The 20,129-nt window shown below is 52.0% G+C and overlaps 6 protein-coding genes across 6 annotated transcripts; 2 read left to right on the top strand and 4 right to left on the bottom strand.

The window, feature by feature from the left end:
* Positions 1-492: 492 nt before the first annotated feature.
* Positions 493-2,796, bottom strand: BJX67DRAFT_231668 (F-box protein). Its single transcript, XM_071025942.1, has one exon. The coding sequence runs from the start codon at positions 2,206-2,208 to the stop codon at positions 667-669; it is 1,542 nt and encodes a 513-aa protein (XP_070882872.1). The 5' UTR covers positions 2,209-2,796; the 3' UTR covers positions 493-666.
* BJX67DRAFT_231675 (putative disulfide isomerase) lies at positions 2,299-4,552 on the top strand. The gene is made up of 3 exons (XM_071025943.1): positions 2,299-2,744; positions 2,803-2,810; positions 2,872-4,552. Exons 1-3 carry the CDS (start codon positions 2,388-2,390, stop codon positions 4,067-4,069), a joined length of 1,563 nt encoding a protein of 520 aa, XP_070882871.1. The 5' UTR covers positions 2,299-2,387; the 3' UTR covers positions 4,070-4,552.
* Positions 4,338-7,640, bottom strand: BJX67DRAFT_374225 (ribosome biosynthesis protein KRE33; the record flags this gene model as incomplete). Its single annotated transcript, XM_071031522.1, has 2 exons — positions 4,338-4,542; positions 4,636-7,640. The coding sequence occupies 2 exons, from the start codon at positions 7,638-7,640 to the stop codon at positions 4,338-4,340; spliced, it is 3,210 nt and encodes a 1,069-aa protein (XP_070882870.1).
* A 660-nt stretch (positions 7,641-8,300) lies between these two features.
* On the top strand, positions 8,301-12,059 carry BJX67DRAFT_231088 (putative capsular associated protein). The gene is made up of 7 exons (XM_071025936.1): positions 8,301-8,530; positions 8,746-8,804; positions 8,867-9,165; positions 9,236-9,637; positions 9,692-9,835; positions 9,888-10,318; positions 10,374-12,059. The coding sequence occupies exons 1-7, from the start codon at positions 8,487-8,489 to the stop codon at positions 11,938-11,940; spliced, it is 2,946 nt and encodes a 981-aa protein (XP_070882869.1). The 5' UTR covers positions 8,301-8,486; the 3' UTR covers positions 11,941-12,059.
* Positions 12,060-12,362: 303 nt separating this feature from the next.
* BJX67DRAFT_374223 (glycoside hydrolase family 16 protein) lies at positions 12,363-13,533 on the bottom strand (the record flags this gene model as incomplete). The annotated part of the gene is made up of 3 exons (XM_071031521.1): positions 12,363-12,629; positions 12,697-13,120; positions 13,184-13,533. The coding sequence occupies 3 exons, from the start codon at positions 13,531-13,533 to the stop codon at positions 12,363-12,365; spliced, it is 1,041 nt and encodes a 346-aa protein (XP_070882868.1).
* A 702-nt stretch (positions 13,534-14,235) lies between these two features.
* BJX67DRAFT_231581 (CORVET complex membrane-binding subunit VPS8) lies at positions 14,236-19,864 on the bottom strand. The gene is made up of 3 exons (XM_071025941.1): positions 19,421-19,864; positions 18,936-19,365; positions 14,236-18,870 (listed from the first exon to the last, which is right to left on the bottom strand). Exons 1-3 carry the CDS (start codon positions 19,736-19,738, stop codon positions 14,888-14,890), a joined length of 4,731 nt encoding a protein of 1,576 aa, XP_070882867.1. The 5' UTR covers positions 19,739-19,864; the 3' UTR covers positions 14,236-14,887.
* Positions 19,865-20,129: the final 265 nt, after the last annotated feature.

The raw sequence follows: 20,129 nt of genomic DNA, 5'->3' as shown, positions 1-20,129 counted from the left end.
AGGTCCTCACATTCTATTTGTAATTTCAGCTTTAGCATGAATTCCTGGCAAAACATTTCACTCCAGCGCTGTTGGCACCCACGGGGTGCGGTCCTTGTCAGGACTGGGCCTGCAGGCGAGTGAGCTCAGGGAACCACTTGGCGAATAACCAAGAAGCTGACCATGCCAGAACGCGTTGGTGATCGTCAGAATCCGTCAGCAAGCGTGCGAGAGGCAGAAGGCGATTGGCAGGCCTGGTTGCATAAGCAGTTGTCCCCGGCTGAACTCCCGGATAAAGCGGGCTTTGTGAGGGAAAACTCCAGTGGGGTCGAGAAGCCATGCGGAACTCGTGTGGAGAGAAAACTTCTGGGGAATCGGGAAGAACCGACGATTCGATTTGAGGAAATATCCCTTTCTTCCGACGGGATGAATAGAGTCCACCCAATGAAGCCGGATAATTGTTGTCGCCACGTTGCGAAGCAATTCAGCCCAGAAGACCCATCTGCCGGCACAGGTCTTCGAGAAGAATTTTTTTCCTTCGTCCAAGAAGGTTTGAGAACAAAAAGCTTGTTTCAAGCCTTCATGTACTCCAAAGACACTCTCACAAGATGTCGCGAACATGCTCCTTTGGAGCATACCCCGCATCTCCCCAGCGTCAAGGACGGCCTTCCGGCAGAATGCAGGGGTTCACCTATCGAACCGGTAAATTACCAGCTCACGGTTCCCATTCTCACCAAGTAAGTAGCGCTCGGTTCCACATATTCTACCTTTGCCTGTGAGCTCGAAAATTTCATAGTTCTTCAAAGTCACCATCGATGAAGGGGTCTTGATGCTCAAGGAGGCTTTCAAGTTGAATGGCCATGTGGACTGAGGTAGATGGAGGCAAAAGCCAACTTCAGCTTTCTCATCCACTGTCTCTGAAATGATCGTATACCAGGGCTCGTCGCAAACCGTAAGCGCGAGGGGGCTTGCCTGGAGGCTGCTGTTTCCGCGATAAGGAGGCAGCACAAGATCGAGAGTTTGCCTCCAGCTGGGACCGTAACCAATGATTGGGATGCTTGTTACCTGGACTTCCGATGTCCACTCGGCAGGTCCGACAAATCTGTCGACGGGGCCAGTACATATATTCTCGTAAATTTCAATAGATTGATCATCATCTGTGATTTTCAGCCATTGCATTCCCGGGAGACCTCGTTGTCTGACTGAGTAGAAACCCAGCTCTCTGAAGCCGAAGCGGGAAACAATGGAAGGTCCTGAGTCTTGTCTTTCTTCTCGCAAGCGCCCCGTTGGATCTAAAGATGGCCTATATGAGGATGGCTTCGAGATGTCCCAAATAGAGAGTGACTCTATTGGAGCGTCATCGTCTGCAGTGTATAGACTGCGATTCGGTTGCCAGATGTAGATGGCATAGTGGGTTTGGCTATGCGTAGAGAAAAATCGGTCTCTCTCACTGAGGGGATGCCCAAGAAACATGATTTTCCATTCATTGCGGAAGGCTATACTCCATCCACTGGAAGATTTGGCCACGTCAAAGGAAGATGCAAAGTGACGATGGACACCGTCGCTGTCGTTCAACCAATGGAAAGCTTTTGGTTCGGCCCATTCGACAACAAGTACACGTTTCTGTAGCCGAAGCCTCCGGATCACCTTCCCTGTAATAATGAATGGCACCATAAACCTTCTGTCGCTGTCCAGGTCCAGAAGAACTAAACAAGAATGGTCTGCACTTGGATAGACCAACAAACCGTCATCATACGACCAGAACGGCTCGGAGAATGGCAAATCTACCCTCTGCATTAGATGGCTTGCGTGGATGTCCCAGGGTTGCACCTGAAACCATTCCCTCGCGCCAGAGGCACCAAATTCTTCGCACAGCTTGTGCTTCTGTATCGACCGGGGTTTGCCGCGGCCAAGGTGATCATATCTCGAGGCGATTCGGTCAAACAGCGAGCGCCAATAGCTGTTATTTTCTGGATGCAAAAAAGACTCACACGCCAGGTCCGCTTGGAGATCTCGGATTTCATGTGCCAGTGGAAAGAGCTTTTTTAGAAGCGGGATCAGATTTGCTGGGTCACCAAAGGCTTTGTTCCACAGCCGAGAGACGCTACGGCAACGAACTATATCCCTAGGCCCGAGTAAGTCCAGGACCATCCAGAAGAGCTCACATGGCAACAAGGGAAGATCCAAGAGATTCCTAGGGGGTGGTGGTACGCTGGTCGTTTCGTCCATGGTGGTTGTGGGGTAAAGCCTTCCTCAGCCAGCTCACCCTGATGGAAAAAGGAGCCTCAAGCTTCCAATGCTCGAGTTCATGCAAGGAATGACTGATGAGGGGTGGTTGAAGGAGATTGAATCCACCCAACTGCAACAGTGGTCAGACCAGAGGTACAAGAACCTTGACAGAGGAGCGGATGCGGGCTTGGATTGGGAAACCACGAAGTCACATGCCAAGCAAAAGATCCTCTTTCAGGACACCTTGCTTCAACCCCTTCGGCCCTGCCACTTCACAGCTCAAATACTGTGCTTACTCTCGCGGAAATGAATCTCCTATGATTCTTGGTCTCAGTCTCAGGGCATACGACCGTACAACAAAACAATCTTCCACTAACTCCATCATGCTGCAGCCGACGTCTGTACTCTTTCTCGTCGCGTCGCTTCTGGCAGCTCTGCCAGTCAATGCGGACGGGCTTTATACTAAGAAATCCCCCGTCCTCCAGGTCAACCAGAAGGATTACAACCAGCTGATCGCTAACTCAAATTTCACATCGGTATGTATTGCCGCTTTGGCTTCCAGCCATCGAAAGAGGACTAACGACTCTGAACCAGATCGTAGAGTAAGCTCCCGGTCCCTCCCGCATACATTGCACAACTCCTAAACGATTTCCTCTCCTCCAGATTCTATGCGCCGTGGTGCGGCCATTGCCAGAACTTGAAACCGGCGTACGAAAAAGCGGCGAAGAGCCTTGACGGCCTGGCCAAGGTTGCAGCCGTGAACTGCGACGACGATGCCAACAAGCCATTCTGTGGACAGATGGGCGTCCAGGGATTCCCGACGCTAAAAATTGTGACGCCGTCAAAGAAACCAGGCAAGCCCCGGGTGGAGGACTATCAGGGACCCAGGACTGCTAAGGGAATTGTCGATGCGGTGGTGGACAAGATCCCCAACCATGTGAAGCGACTTACGGATAAAAACGTGGACGAGTGGCTTTCAGAAGATGAAGATTTACCCAAGGCTATTCTTTTCACGGAGAAAGGCACAACTAGCGCTTTGATCCGAGCTCTTGCGATCGATTTCCTTGGTGGTATCAAGGTCGCACAAATCCGCAATAAGGAATCGGACGCAGTTGAAAAGTTTGGCATTACAGAATTCCCAACATTGGTCTTGATCCCTGGAAGTGGGAAGGATCATATCATTTACGATGGCGAGCTCAAGAAGGATCCGATGGTCAACTTCCTGAGCCAGGCCGCATCTCCCAATCCTGATCCTGCGCCTGCACCCGCTAAAGCGAAGGAAAAGTCCTCAAAACCGACTGAGTCAGGAACGGGTCCGGAACCCAGTGAGCCTTCGGGTGCCGAGGATAAACCTTCCGTTCCGGTCCAGGTACCCACTCCCGCGCCCGCTATCGATACCCTCACTACCGCAGAAGCTCTGGAATCGGCCTGTTTAGCACCGAAATCAGGTACCTGCGTCCTTGCCTTTTTGCCCGAGTCTGGCGAGCCTGGTACAGAGCTTCCGGGCCATGCCAAAGAAGCGCTCGGAAGCTTAGCTGAAGTTGCGCATAAACACGCTCAAAGAAAGACCAACCTCTTCCCCTTGTACAGCATTCCTGCTGGTAACACCGCGTCCAAGACACTCAGGGCTGGACTTGATTTGCCTGAAGAGGTGCAGTCAGTCGAGATTGTTGCTCTGAATGCACGAAGAGGCTGGTGGAGGCAGTATGACCCGTCAGAAAGCGCAGACTACGGATCTGTACGGGTGGAAGCATGGATCGATGCCATTCGATTGGGCGAGGGTTCCCGAAACAAAATGCCAGAAGGCATCATTGTCACAAAGGACCAGTCTGAGAAGAAGGCCGAGCATGACGAATTGTAATATATTACTATCGCCATCCTACTATCTGGACAAAGCGATTGAAGTGACTGTATTAGTCCCTTAGATGTCTAATCTCTATTTATACTTTTGAAGATACGTGGTCTGAAAGACAACCATATGACAAGCACGGGCACAAACAAATAAGCCCACAGAGCCTGAATCGTCAACAACACCATTCTCCCATGCTTGCAAAAGCGCGTTTTCTGTTGCTCAATGAATGGAGCCTCAGGAAAATAGATAGCTAGCCATACTTAGCCGGCCGGCGACGCTACCTCTTTTTCCTCCCTTCCGTCCCCTTCTGGATGATCTTCTGCCGCTTCGACTCAATCTCCTGGTCGTAGAGCTCGCGCGCTGTCTCGCCCTTCTTACGTTTACTCTGCTTCGAGGATTTCACGCTAACTGTCGCAGCGCCGCCGGAACGAATTTGCTTCTCTGCTTCTTCCCAGCCTGCGTCTCCGTTACTTATCTCGTATCTGGAGGCTAGAAATCAGTTATTGCTCGCTCACTAACGTTCCGTTTCGGGTTTGAAGGGTGATGAAGGGAAGACGAGGGAAAGAGAGGCTCACTTGTCGAGGGGGAGAGCATCGATCAATGCCCGTTGTTTTTCGCGGAGTTCGGCGTTGGCTTCTTCGCCTCCTTCGCGTAGTTCGTCGTCGAGGCTTGTGTCGAGGGGTTTGAAGCGGTCGTTGATGACTTCCCCGTGGGCATCGTTGGCGGCTGTTTCGGACGTGGGAATCTGTTGGGCGGGGAGGGTATCGGCGACAGCCCCCTCGACGAGGGAGCGGAGGTGGGTGGAGACCTTGCGGATGATCTTGAGGAAGAGAGCTAGTAGCTGTGAAGACATGAAATTGAGTTCCTTCTCTACGTCATCGACAGACTTGCGCTGAAGACCGACGGAGAGTAAGATTGACTGCTGTATGCCGCTGAGTTTGACTTTGTCGCTGAAGCGGCCGGAAAAGTACCAGTTTGCGATTGTGGGGACCAAGTCGAGGATGACGTGGTAGTCGAGAAGGTTATTTGCGTAGCTATCGAGTCGTTTGAGGTCGAACGCGGAGAAGGCTGCGTCGATGTCGGATTTCTGGAGAGGGGTTGGATTAAGGGATGGGTCAAGTTTGGCACCTGCTAACGCGGATTCGCCAATACTAAGGGATAGGATGGATGGGAAGGTACGGAATTGGTATGAGAGGAGGGAGACGAAGCGGCGATGGAAGTCGCGAGCGAAGGCACCGAGCCAGCTTGCGTCGTTGGAGCCTGTGCTTAATGTGCGGAGCATCACGCACGAATGCTCTCCGGTGAGGTCGTTAGGTGTTTGGCGAAGGTAGACAGGTGAGAAGGAGGCACGCTTCCAGAACTTGTGGAGAGGTGGTGTGAGCCCGTAACTAACACCAATGTAATCAAGGTCATCTGGTCGACGCTCCGAGAGCTTGCCGAAAAGCGGTGGCATGGAGCGGATATCACGCACTTGGATGTTGTCGTCAAGGAGATTGGAGTTCGCAAGTTCTTCATCGGTAACCCTGACCATCTCCTCCTGAGAGCCAGCGAGACTCTCCGACAGGTCAGTGAACTTGCCCTCGAAGAAGTCAACCAGAAGCGCCAGAGCACGAGATCCATAACCCATGCTCAGGTACTCCGGATTGGTTGCGATGCGAACAACCCTAGCTCCTGACAGGCCCGCAAAGGCTTCATCCTGGAACTGCTGACTGACGAGCCAGGGAATCAGATCACCACCTGCGCGCTGACCGCGGCTCAAACTCTTAAGGACGCTCTGTCGACTGATGCGACCTTCTAAAGCAATTTGTATCACGCAAAGAGGCTCTGGTAATTTTGTGGCATTCTCATCAATCGGTGGAACGAGAACAAACAGCTGATGTGCCGGGGCATCGCTCATCAATTGGAGGTCATTAGGAGTGTTCTTATAGTGGCTGGCAACATATAGAGCCATCATCTGCTGAAGAAACTTCTCGGAGACCGGGTGAAAGGAGAATAAAGTGTCCCGGTTCACTTGAAGCAGCTGGCACTGAGATGGATGTGGACAACCCTGCGTGTTCATCTTGGACTTCGGTAAGGTGGCGTCAAGACACAATACCTTATTCAACCATTTCTCTACCGCGTCCCCTGGAGCATATCTGATCGGCTCCGCCAGAGTAATTTCTCTCAGGGACCGCCCACCTAAGCCCCTGTCGGAGTCCCTCGCAACCTTCCCAGTCTTTCGATCAGCAACATCAGTATCATCCTGTCCCAGAAGCTTTGCACCCCCTCTTGATTGTTCGCGGAGCTGCTGAATCAGCTTCAGAGAAAGCGACCTGCCGGTTCCTTCGTAACCGTTGATTGTTGAAGCCATGAAAACGAGATATGGGCCCATCAGTTTGCGGACCAGAGGTAGGGGGATGGCGGCAGCTTCATCAATAACAAGAAGTTCCGCTTGTCCTAGGACGTGGGCATCTTGAGGCTGGATGTATTGTATTGTTTGGCGATGGTTACGGTGAACGTTGACTCGCACAATAGCTTTGTTGAAATCAGGATTAGTAGATTGGAGAATGGTATAGTCGGTGTGGTCCTGATAGCCGAGCGCGTCGAACCCTTTGAAGACAAATTCGAACAGTGTCTTCAAGTTCTCGGGACTCGGCGACGTGATGAAGATGTTGCTGTAGCCATGCGCGATTGCAGTCGCGATAGCGACACCTAGTGCTGCTGACTTCCCCCGACCTCTCGCAGCTGTAAGTGTGACAGTGCTCCGGAGAGTCTTCTCATCAATCGCGTCAACAAAGGTGAGAAGCGCTTTGGCTTGATCAACAGTCCGGGCCAGACTGATCAACGGCCCAACTATTTGATTATCTTCTAGGTCATCCTTGATTTTGTTCAGTTCTTTCCTTGGTCCTGTGTTGCTTTCGTCTGCAGTGTCGGGTTGCGGGAGCGGCTTCACATTCTTTCCACCAGAAATCGGTAAGACGTTCATCTCGTCGTCGACAACCAAGCAGGAGTCGCAACTCCCGAGGGAAAGGATGAAACGTTCGTTAAACCGCGCAACCACATCATCGTGTGCTTCCGTCCTGTATCTTGAATGGATGTCCATGGATAATGTGTACAGTTGCTTGAGAGTGTTCATGCCCTTGAGGAGCAGTACCACCATACCACCTCCTTCGACAGTTTCGATGGTTCGCGCGAGCAAATTGGGGGTAATGGCTTCGAAATCCTGAAGAATACACATACTATAGGTGTTCCCTAGGATCTTCTCTGTTTCCTTGTAGTACACATATCGGATCTGATTGATGGTGACGAACAATTCGAAAGGATCTTGGTCGTTCACTTCGCGGATACCCTGCTTCACTTCCCTCTTGATCTTTGCTTCTCGCTTCTTCCGATGGCTTGTGAAACCCAAAAGATCTTTTTTGTATGCCCACAAGACCGACTTGTTTTGCTGTTTGATATCGAATTGCGACTTGATGTGATGGAGGTTCACGATGATATCTTTCGCACGGTCACCAACGACGACGAAGAAGCTGCGTTTTTTCTCCTGGATGCCATTTTGAATGAGCGCCGGAATGCGCGAGTCGATTGCCTTTCGAGGCATCTTTAAGGATTGCTGCGACTGTATCTCTTCAAAGACCCTGTTCGGGGAAGTTTCTGCACCACCAAATGGGCAAAAAAGTTTTGGCGGTGTTCGAACTGCCGCTGCTTCCCGCCCGCAGAAAGACACCGCCGGGGACGCACGTGCACTCCGAGAACGCCAAGCAAGGCCCGAACGGCGAAGCGCATGATTGGGCGATCGTCCTGAGCTTGAATCGCTCAGACACCCTGCGCGGTGGAATCACCAAATTGCTCTGGGCACAGAATCCCAGGTCGTTGATGAGGTGTTTTGTGAGTCGTAATCAAATTGGTGGCAGATCCATCCAGTCTGTTTCGCTCAATAGAGGATTTTCCTGCCATTCCCCACTTTAGCCAGGGCAGACTGTCGGAAGACGCGAATGTGAGTGGCCGATTAGGTGGTCCCTCTAGCTGGCGATCTCTGCCGTCAACCGTCGTCACCCACCGGCCTGGATCCATTGAGCCATCTCATGTATCAACCTTGGAAGCTGGCTGACGCAATCACTGCTGTTTCGTCCTGTCCCCCGTCATTCGACGGAGCAATCAAATCATAATGAAGAGATTTCGCTGCCCAAGAGAGGCTCCCTTTCCCTGGCCAATTCCATGCGGTCCAGCCATTTCCCTCCTCCCCCTTGCTCCACCATCTGGGACCCTCCACGGCCTTGGGGAACGTCACTACGACCTGACTTCAATCACACCCTGAGTCCCAACACTGCTGACTGACACTCCTGCCAGCCTCAGAGCTTCACTACTATTGCATGCAGCAATGAGAATTGGATGGTAATGCCCCAGTAATGGCTTTGGTCTTCTCAGGGTCCTGAGTTCTGCTAAAATGATCCGATTGTCTGTTGAGAACGGCCTCCGAGCTCTCGTAGGGTAGGTATACTTTCTCCCACTCCCTTGATACTTCCCGTTGTTTGTCTTAGCACCTTTTAAGAAATCGTCTCGCTGGTCTCTGTCCACTCGACACTCGTGGTGCTCACCCACGTCTCCAAAGCTCGACCAGCCTTGGACGAGATCCTCGTCAATAGTCACAACGAGATACCACTGGGCTTGAAATTTTGACCAACGGGCTAACTAGCTTGCTGCAGGGCATTTTTACTGAGTTGCACGTTCATAACTACGTCCTATAACACTACGTTTGCTTTCGGTAAGTGCTATGGATTTGGGGGTTATATGACCTTCATACGCTGAACATTCTCTCGAACCTAGATCATCCCCTTCATACAGCTGTACTCGCCTGTTTTCTCTCGGGCATCTCTCTTGTGATTCTCAGCAGATTCGTTGACCGCATTCCGCACATCCCTCTTCCTACCGACAAATATTCCGCAATTCCGCTCACAGAGCTTGACATCACAGCTGAATGTGACCACGAGCTGCCGCATACGCCAGAACGACCCCCTCTCCGATGGTGGCTGAAGGTTGGAATTCTTTCGGGGATTAGTTGTGCACGGATCGCGCTTTATCGCAGCGCTACAGACAACATTGAGTGCGCACCTACCGGACATGCTGTAAGTCTTCTGACAAGGCCGATCTCCACATTGGGAAGCACTGGTAATGACCAGTGTTTCTCTTTTTTAGTTTTTGGTTCCTCTCTTCGTCGCAATCTACGACTTATGGCGCAATCAAAGAGCAACCGGGAATTGGGCTCGCCCAAATAGTCAGCATAATGCTGTGATTCGCGCATTCATCACAATAGCCAGTGGCGTTCGTTTCTTTGTTCTCCAGAGCCGTTTACGATATATTGTATCCACCGCTTTTCTGGCTATGAGCGGGTTCTTAGCTGCCCCTTTCAGTACAGAATCGACGTTTATCTGTCCCATCGTGTCAGGGCAGCGTGTGCGTCAACGAACCCTGAATTATCTTTCTCTTATCCTCGATTCCCTGATTTTGGCCGGTGCTGCCGAGCTTTCTAGTGAAGGGGGACGCTCCCGGGAAGGGCGGAAGAAGCAGGCCGTGCTCTCCTGGGGATATGGCCTTCTGGTGAGTTGAGCCTGGCTCTTGCTTTAGAACCTCTTCTAACCAGGCCTGTCTCAGGGAGTGGCTTTGTTCTGGATAGCATGGGTAATTCACTTGACGGTTAAAGCCGAAGGGGGCACCTTCGTAACCTCACATTACCTCAGGAGTGCGTGGTGTCAGGCAGTATTAATTACAATTGTGATCACGTCTGCATCCCAGCTGGTAAATTCTCGCCACTCGCATCCCTACGCAGTCAGAGGGTTAACGAAGACAGGTTCCCCAGTATGGCATAGTCGGACTCTGTGTCTTGGGTGCTTTTATCGCAAATTTCTTCAGCTTGTTATCAACGCTAGTTCACGGACAAGAACCCTTCCCTCTGATACCGGCATCTTACGCCTGCGTAACCCTTGCCTTCTGTTGCATTGGGGGGTTTGTGTTCTTGCTTTCCAGGGCAGCTTCGGACGAGGAGCCACAATTTTTGCAACGTCTCAACTTAGTTCTGCGCTTTATAATTGTTATTATGTTTGGAATTGGGGTATTCTGGGTCTTCAGTTTGTCTAGCGTGTGCCACCTGCATCCAATTGAGCTGCTCATTCACGAGGCCGGGAAGAACCATGATACATGGTTGAGGGCGGCTAGAGAAAGTAGTAATCTGGCAGAGGCTGTTCAGCAGTACCAGAAGAAATACAAGCAACAACCCCCACCGTGCGTCTTTCCCTTTACCCTGATAGTACGGAATTAAGTGCTAATGGCCAAATAGAAACTTTGACAAGTGGTATGACTATGCCGTAAGCAGGTCCTCAGTTACGATTGACGAATTCGATGAAATATATACCAATCTTCTTCCATATCGTGCCTTAACACCCGCACAGCTTCGAGAGATGACCCAGAAGCTAGCCACGAACCCGCTCAATGACATCGGTGCCCTGGCCATCCGCAATGGTACCGTCAGGGTGCAAGAGGGGATCAAGCCAACACACGCATGGATGGTACAAAGTGCGGGCAGGACCATCGAAAAATTCTCCGAACACCTTCCCGATATGGATCTAGCCTTTAATCTGAACGACGAACCCCGTGTGGTAGTTCCTTGGACCAAGATGGTTGAACTACAGAACCAAGCCAGGGTGCCGCCAGCCCCATCTGACGGCGAAATCTTGAATGGGTGGTCAACCGATCGCGATGCAACATGGGCTCCCTTGGAGCCACCAGACCAGACACAAGAAACCATGTTTACCGACCGGTCCTTCCAAAAGATATTTGACCCTTACATCGCTCCCGCTTGTCCTCCTGGGTCAAAGGCACGCTCTCAACGGATATGGAGCAAACACAAATTGTGCATTGGGTGCATTCGTCCGCACTCAATGGGGCAATTCCCGACAGATGTGGGAGTTTCGACCGATGTCTGCCATCAACCTGATCTTGCCGATTTGCACGGTCTATTTCTATCCCCTGCATCATTCAAAGTCACACAGGAACTTGTGCCTGTCTTTAGTCAGAGCTCCGTATCTGTTTTCAACGACATCATATTCCCAAGTCCGTGGAATTACGTCGATAAAATAGGCTACGGCCCGTCCGAGGAACACCGGGATCCCAAGTATACCGATAAAGAGAACAGTCTCTTCTGGATTGGAAGCACAACAGAAGGTATAAGCCACGATGGGAGATGGAAAGGAATGCCCCGACAGCGCCTCGCGCACCTTGTCAACAACAACACACACAACCACGTATCCATTCTCCTGCCAGCTGAGGAACCAAAAACGTACTCCTACCAAATCTTCAACGGGCACGCTCCTACCCAGGAGCTCGGCCTCAATGCCTCCGTCAGCATCACAGACCCCATCGTTCGCTGCTGGGGTAAAGATTGTACAGACCAAGAAGATGAGCTAAGCGTTCGCGACCGCATCGATTTCCAAGATCACTGGAAATACCGATATCTCTTCGACTCTGATGGCGCGGGCTTTAGCGGCCGCTTCCTTCCCTTCCTGCAGAGCCGCAGCATTCCCTTTAAGACAGGTCTCTTCAAACAATGGCTGGACTCCCGCATTACGCCGTGGCTGCACTACGCTCCCATAGATATCCGTTTACACGGGCTGTGGAGCACACTCGCCTACTTCGGTGGCGTGGACGCCACGGTCGACGGGGACCACAAAATCGAGATGAAGAGCCATGATATGCAGGGCCAACGGATAGCAGAAGAAGGCCGCAGGTGGGCGGAGAAGGCGCTGCGGAAGGAAGATATGGAGATCTATTTTTTCCGGCTTCTGCTGGAATGGGGGCGTTTGACTGATGACCGGCGGGATTCGCTGGGATTCAAACTCGACTCGTAGCCGCTTCGTCTAAAGAAAAGAAAAGATAATAACATTTATAACATTTATAACATCCCTCCAATGCTATCGGTTGAGTGGCGCCTCCCTCCTTTTAGGGTAATTTGCCGTCTTTCGGATACGATATCAAAAGACTTGGTTTGTTTCAGCGGCGGTCAGCCAGGTATCAGAGTATTTGTTTTTTTTTTTTTCCGTCTTTCACCAGCCAAAAGCACATATGATATTCATCCAAGTCATAACCGCAACCCAAGCCCCAGCGTTCGATATATACATCTCTCGGAAGTTCCATATCCACAATTGCAAAGAACAGCAAATCAAACAGCCCATCCAACCCACGCCACGTGGCTCAACATCCGGACACGGTATCATATATATAGCCCAATTCTACACATCCCAACCCGAAGGACACCTTCCTTATCTAATCACTAAACCTCCCCAGCAATCTGTCTTGCCCTCAATGATTTACGGGGAAAACCGCGAGCGGGTTGAGGAAGCCCGGTACCCAGTTCAGCTGCACGCTTTTTAGCAGCAGCCTCATCTTGGTATACACGAAGTGAATTAATATCCCAATATGCTTCCTCGAATGCGGACGGGTTATTGGAGACGTAGTCCTGGCATGTTCCAAGGGAAGAGCAGGAACTGCTGCCCCAGACGTTCCCAGCCCAGTCGCCGCAGAAGGTGATGTCAAAGATCTAAAATAGAACTGTTAGTTGTTTTTTCAAAGGACGAATGACTATAGAGGTTCCAGGGGAGAGATACAATTTGCATATCAGTGAAATGAGAATCAATGTCGCAATTTCCTGCGAATCGTGCTGTGGGGGTACCCCAAGACGACGGGTCAGGGGTTCCCCCCGAGATGTCAGAAGGGATACTGGAGCGTGGGAAGAACCAAATGCTGATGGCGTCACCGGTCCATTCGGTAGCGTAGACACCACCACCGTTGCCGTTGAAGCCGGCGCCATATGAGTCCGTGGTTGGGGCTTCGATGCCACAGCCTGCGTTGTTGTCTTGACCCGGGGCTTGAATGTAGCAGTTGCTTGTGTGCAGGGTGCCTGTGAAGCCGCTGGAGTCGATACTGCAGCCGTCACTAGTGTGAAGAGTCTGGAGGTTATTTGTTGCCTCGTTGACGTTCTCAATGATGTCGATCTCGCCACCGTTCGGCCAGTCAGGGCCTAAAATCCAGCTGTGGTTATGTCAATTCTTGTCTCCTTCAAGCATGAGGAACTATACTGCGGCTATGACTCACAAGGCGGGCCAGGTACCACAACCAGTAGGCATGTGCCCCAAGTCGATGATGAAAAGACCATGATTGTATATTTGGGTGCTTGAGATACGCACGCTCTGACGCCCAGAGGTCGCGATGTTGGTATGATCTGCGCCCATATATACAGATGAGCCTGTCGATATCAAGCCTGCGCCCTCTGCGGTGCCTCTATCCACATAGTCAACATGACCATTGGTAGGGTCGCCGTCCGTAAAAAACTCGAACTGATCGAAGAACGTGTCAGGGGTATAATCATCCTGCAGGACATAGGCGGCACGAGCAGGCCCAGCCGTTAGGCCTAAAACGGCGAGCAAGACAGAGGCAGTGCGCATGTTCACTCTTCAAAAACGGTTCTATGGAAAGGGAAAGACAACCTTGCAGTAGGCAAGATAAAAAGGAATGTAAAGATGTATAAGGAGTGGCAGTGCCCTTGCTTTTTGAGGGGGAAATCGAGACCGACCTGGGGACGAGCATCTCATGATTTCGAAAGCGCTTCCTGTGGTTATATACAGTTGGCCGCAGCCCTTTGGAGAAAGACCCCCCGGGGGGGGGAACATTCGAGTCGAAAGGTATCATCGGCCATAGTTCATGCACCGGACCCGGTCTTGGGACTCGACCCCGGACAAGGTCGATACTGGACAGTATGCCGACCGAGAAACTAGCCATCTGCTGGAAGGAGGGGAGGCACCATGGCAAAGACGAATGGGGATTGGATGATTCTAGATACTTAGCACGGCTGAGGGGCCGAAAGGTTCGAGTCGTGGAGTCAACCCTAGCCTTGCCCCAAGACGAATGTATAACATCGAGCGATAAGGTTCCCTCGAGGCCCATCTGTGGAAGGCGATGTGACGGCAGAAAATTCAAGAGTCAAGAACAATGCCAGGGATTGATGAAGGACAGGACCAACTTCCAATGAGATTTGCCGACCAAGCCAGACGAGGGGCCGGATCGACCGTCAACTGTCTGGGATCAGTATGGAAAAGACCACGTTTCGGGCTGGAGGCTTGGACTCATCGCCACCGCTCGAACCCTGGCTTCTCGGGCTGTCCGCCTCGAAGTTCGAGCACCTTCGGAAGACCATGAAGCGTTCCTTTGGCTGAACCGTCAAGGTGTATCAAAGGCCGTCTCATCTTGCAGGGGGACTGGATGGGGGGCCCTCGTGTGGAGTCGTTTGCTCAAGAATGTATGGAACCGGGAGCACTCGAGAACTGCAAGTGACAAGCCTCCGAGAATCCGCAGATCTGCCAGTGTGACTCGGAGAAATAACCCACGATGATCGCCGGGTGCAGATGCGCGAGATGATTGGCGAGGGAGGAGATGAGAAGAAGGAAACGCGTGAAGCTTTGGACTCGATCACGACAGAGGGCGGCCTGGGTGCCTGATTCGGCCTGCTGATCAGCCTTGCAACTTTGCCGTCACTCGCTCACTATTCCCTTTCCCTCTCCTCCTCCGGCGCCAGCGTTTCTCGTCTCTCCATTCTTCAATCGCACAGCCCCAAGGAGTATGGCTTGAAGACCCTTCTCCGTGAATCTGGACACCTTCCATTCTGGGACCGGCTCTTCTGCCTCGCCGCATATGAGAGAAATCTCGGACTGGCCGGCATTATCGAAAAGGGCCTCTCGAGGAGGAGTGGCAGTCGGAATGTAACATCAGATCAATCAAGGCTCAAATTATCATGCAAATCGCTCATTCGCTATGTACAGGACAAACGGGACACACAAGCATCTCCCACCCCCCAACATGATGCTGTCGCCGCCCAGTCGGCTGCGAGTGACCAAGATCCAGCAGACACTGGCGATGATACAGATGTCGACAGGAGAACACCACGACAGGCCCGCGAATCGTGCCAACCTCTTCTTCGTGGAGTTTCATTTTATCACTCGCGCCTTGGTCCGCGTGCCCGTCAGGATGGTGCTGCGGATGACCGGCGGGGACAACGGCTGCTGCTTTCCCTTTCCCTCTGGCAGACGCGGGGTCGACTCGCCCTTGTAATTGTCGGGTGAGGCGGTGTTGTTTCATGTCATTTTGCCGTGCCTCCCAGGCATGCCAATGTTGGGGGCCGACCCCGGGACCCCAGATGCGCTGCCGACAAACTTCGCAGACTTGGCCACGGGGCCGCCAGCCCCTCTGTCGGAATTTTGTCACCTCATCAACGTGCACAAACAGATCCCGATCTAACATTCCGTTGGCGACGGATAATAGCGACTTCTCATAGGTGTAGGCGGAGAAAATTGAGGCCAACACCGCCCGCAGCTCAAGAAGCGATGGGGACCAGCGTGCTGCCCTGGTGAGAAAAGCGCGCAGAATGCGGAGGAAAGCAACATCGTTGCGTTCGCCCGTTAGTGGACCTGGACCACTGGTTCGAACCGTGCTGGAAAGCAACAGGGTAAAGACTTGTTGCACAAGGGTCCGAAAAGAAGACACAAGCTGAGCGGTATTAGCCCCCAAAGGAGATATCGACTCCGTCGTCTTGTTGTTGGCGAAGCCTCCCTGAATCTGTCCAAAGACACTGCTCGCAATGCGGACCACACCCTCAAGTAGGTCAAGCCAAAGTTCTTCGTCAAACGACAGTGGTTGCTCCAAGGCATTTTTGCCCCCACTATTCCGTTCAATACTACGCGAAGTCTTGGTCGTTTTGCTCTGCCCTTGGCAGAGCCAAGTTCCGACCTTCGCATACTTGTTCAAGGATTTCAGAAGATCGTCAATCGCTTCGGCCGTACTAGCCGAGTCTGGAGCCTCCTGCACACTCTGCAGGATTCCCACAAGTCCTGATTGAAGCGTCTTGAGATGTGCTATGAGACGGTCCATCGCCTCTCGCACTTGCCCTTGCCTAGCCAACAGAACAACAGCAGCATCGACCACCCCACTTTCTTCCATTGAAGGGAGCAATTCCTCGAGTCGAATATCTCCCTCTTGGAGGGTGTCCACAAAATTAGCTACCTGACCCGGTTGATGCCTACAGAGTAGCTGCACGTAACGTTCGACCATCCAATTCTCGAACTGGTGGAGCTCGCGGTTTTCCGCGAGGGTTCGCTGCTCGACAACGACAGTTAGATACTCATATTGACCATAACTGTCATCTTGCAACGCCCTTATAAACGTGCTATGGGCCTCTGGGGCGAGCTCACGCATTGTTTGCGCAGCTTTGCGCACATCTATTGCTGCAATCTCGAGGGCATGCGCTTCCACCACGCGGATGACGGCCTGTCTTTGCTTTTTGCCCAATCCAAAACCCGGGCGGAGGCAGTCTTGAAGGCAAGTGAACACTCTATCACGCTCGCTCGGATCTTCCAGGTATGCGAGTACCAGCTCCGGAAATTGCTTCTCGGAGCGATAGGTTGACTTGAGAATTCTGAAGAAGCGCGCCTCTCGGAAAAGCGGAATCATTTGTTGAATGTCTGGTGGATGGTAAATGGACAACAGGTATTCGACGCTTAGTTCACAATCTTCCGCCATCTCGTCGTGCGGATATTGGCACAACCGCTCGAGAACCTGGTGCAGTGTACTCCCGGAAAGAAGAATATATTGTGAGTACTTAGGAAGATTCCGAGCAATAAACATATCCAAGTAAATGGTATCTAAGGAATCAAACGTCGGCGGATTCAATGTCTGAAGTAGAATGCTGATCAAATACTGTCGGTTGACAGATACAGCCTGGTGAGGAACTTCGTTCGGGTCCTGCTCATTCAGGAAGCTATCCTCAAAAGCTTCGTTGAGCATACTCATGAAGCTGGGCGTGTCAAACTTCAGCAGGATTTCAAGGGCGGAGAAAGTATCGTTTGTTTGAGTCGTCTGTCGTCGCTCGTTATTAGGCAGATTTCCAGAGAACAAATAGCCATACACAGCGGCTTTGGCTCGGACAGCTTCGAGTTCGTCCATGTCCCTTCCTGTTGGATATGAACGGGAAGTAAGAATGAAGGAAAGATATGGAAATATTTTGACCGCGTTTGTGTACCCTTTTAGCTCGTTCACGGAGTAGCCATTCGCCACAGGTTGTTGAGAAGGGATAAATCCTATCAACTCTTGCAGTGGTCCCACATAATCTCCAAGGCAGCGGTTCCACACATATATCAACGCGTCGTAGAGATTGTGTTGCTTACATAGCGTTGTCAGCTGGTCGATATCCATTGTGCTCGTCTCAAGAAGGCAGATAATCTCTTCCAATTGACTCGCGGTATGGGTGACGATGAAGTGATTAATGAGTGCTTTGACAGCAGTCGGGGGGAGAGAAATAACGGTTCCCTCAACGATGAAGGGCTCTAGAGCGTCGAGGAAAATTCCCTGCGAATCATGTTCCTCGTACCAGTTGAAGACCTCATCCCAGAGGAAATCCTTGTCTGACATACAGACGCATGCCGAGATAGAGACCTCGGCCAGTCCCTCCAGTTGCTGACGCTCAAGTCGATCGTTAGATGCCTCTGTATTTCGCCCAAAAGCATATTTTAGTGACGCCGATACCATTTCCAAAAGCTTTTCACGAACTATAGGCCGTCTCAGCGCATCTTCGTCGGGCAAACCAACGGTGAGCTTTTCCGAGTTTCCGCTGTAGTACGCTGTCGCTTGTCGTATAGCCCCAATAAAGTCGCCGGCTTCCATCAGCGCCAGGAGTCGATCCGCCCAGTTCGAGAGGCTACCAACTTGCAACTCGTTATGCCCAAGCATGAAGAGCCGGCCCTTATAGGAGCGGAAGCTCATATAGAAAGCATCAGCCACGACCCCGTGCATTGAGGTATCTTCTTCATTAAATTGCTCAACTAGCGAATGAAGCTGGGTTGAGAATAAATCAACATGGTATATATGCCTGTTTAGAACGTCAACAGCATTCGTCACGCGCATTGTGTGGTCCTCAAGGATGAGCATTTGTTGTGTGATCGTAAGGACGGCCAAGACTGATCGACTCAGCCATTGTATAGCAACGATAGCCTCATCTGCCTTCCATCTACATCGTGGGCGAAATTCTAAGCTTGGAGGGCGATCTCGAGACGAGTCATCCGTTTCCACTTCAGAAACTTCCATCACAGTCAGCACGTTTGACCAGCAGTAAACGAGTTTTGTTTTGGAGGTCTGCGAGTCATTTCCTTTCAGCCTTATTGCTGGAAACCATGCAAGAGCGCCAGTCATGGCTCCATGAGCGGCAACCTCTTTCGGGCGCGGAGATTTGTGCTGAGTATGTGCAACGGGAGTCGTAGAGACGATGACCAGTAAATAGGGTGTCAGCATAGCAACCAAGCCGAGAGAGTCCGATGGCTGCTCAACGTTGCCAAATGGGAGAGGCGAGAAGGCGAGCACGGAACTCGGCTTTCGGGGCCGACTAATCTCCACGACGGGTTGAGGATAGCGACCTAGCACTCGGGTTGTCTTCACCGTACGTCCCATAGCACCCATGCCGCGAGTCGCTAAGTGAGAAAAGGCCATTCCTCGCTTGTCAGCGGACACGAGGGCGGTGCGCCTCGTCCCCAGAAAGCCCAAATGTATGACTGGTGATCCGGAAATATGGCCATCGGTCGCTCTTGTTTCAACCTGGCTTGCAGAGATCGGCCGGATGTGAAGGAAAGGTCGTGCTGGTTTTGATATCTCCCAAGTAAATATATCGCCGGAATCATGGCCCCCGGCGACGGTCGAGTGGTCGGCAGAAAGTGCCAGTGATTGAATAGCACCGCATTCGACAGCTAGATTGCGACTTGGAAGTTAGCCTCGTCCAGCTGGGTGGGATTATCCCGGTTTTCATCCATACCCTTTGTTCCTGGTCCAATGACTGCCCTTAAGCTCTGCTGGTAATCAAACACTAAAACGATTCCCCTTGAGGTTCCAATGACGATAGAGGTAGAGACCACCATACAGGTTGGAGAGCCGAAGTTCCGCTTGCCGACCTCTGAAAATGCCTGGTTGGTGATTTTCCTTAGCTTTGTCCAGCGCACTACCTCCCACGGGTCTTGACGAGCCTCAGGATCTGAGTCAAATGTTGCGGGAGATAGCCGGCTTGTCAGAGACGACTTGCGAGAGTGAACCTGGGTAAGGAACGGTGATGATGGCCGGGCGCTGCTAGGTGACGAGGATAACCTGGATTGAAAACGAAGGTCGAAAGGACGATGCGACGGGGTCGGACTGGGACGGGGAGAGGGACGAGCTAGTGCACTACTGCTGGGTGACAGTTGAAGCGATCCCTACAGCTATACGTTAGCAAAACTTCCCAGCCAGAGGCGCTTCTTAGCCACCCACGCGCAGGGACGGTGTATCATCCGGGTTGGACATAATCCCATCAACACTACTTGATGCACCCTTCGGTGTGACTTGAGGTGATGACGGGACGTCGACAGCATCGACCAAAGCTTCCGTTGAAGCATGGTTCTCGCTGGCTAGATCCGGTAGGTCCTCCTCCGTGTCTGCCATTGAGCCGCCCCCCAAGCCTTCTGCTGGAACTCCATCTCCATTAACGCCATTGCTTGTTGCGAGAAGCTGCTCATCCTCCTCTTCTTGGCCCAAGTCGAGGTCGTCCTCTTGGGCCTGGTCATCGCGGCCCTCGATCGTGGAGCTCATCAGCGGTATGTTCGAATGTTCATTTCTCTCCACGATCCGCAAGACAAAAGGTAATCACCGGCGTGGGAGGTGGGGATTTGTTTGAGCTTCAGGGAGCAGGCGCGCGAGACAATGTCGGAGGTTGTCCAAGAACTCGGGTGGCAGATCGAGACGGTCGAGGCTGGAGGGCGGAGGATCGAACGTGGGAGGTCGGTGTCGAATCTCAGAGGAAGCAAGTAGCGTCAGGAGAGAGGACCCCAAGCGCCAGGAAGAAATGATCGCACCCAGCCGAGGAAGGATCACAAGTCCGCGGACTGGTTGGAGATCGTCGAGTCGGAGGCTGTGCGGCTGTTGCCAGCTCCCTTTCCGTGGTTTGCGGAACCAATGGAAGGCCCACCAGAGAGTGCATCCG

This window comes from Aspergillus lucknowensis (genome assembly GCF_044049455.1).
Source record: "Aspergillus lucknowensis strain CBS 449.75 chromosome Unknown BJX67scaffold_46, whole genome shotgun sequence".
Lineage (NCBI taxonomy): Eukaryota > Fungi > Ascomycota > Eurotiomycetes > Eurotiales > Aspergillaceae > Aspergillus > Aspergillus lucknowensis.
Note: the sequence above shows the minus strand (reverse complement) of the source record. Positions and strands in the feature narration are given on the sequence as shown.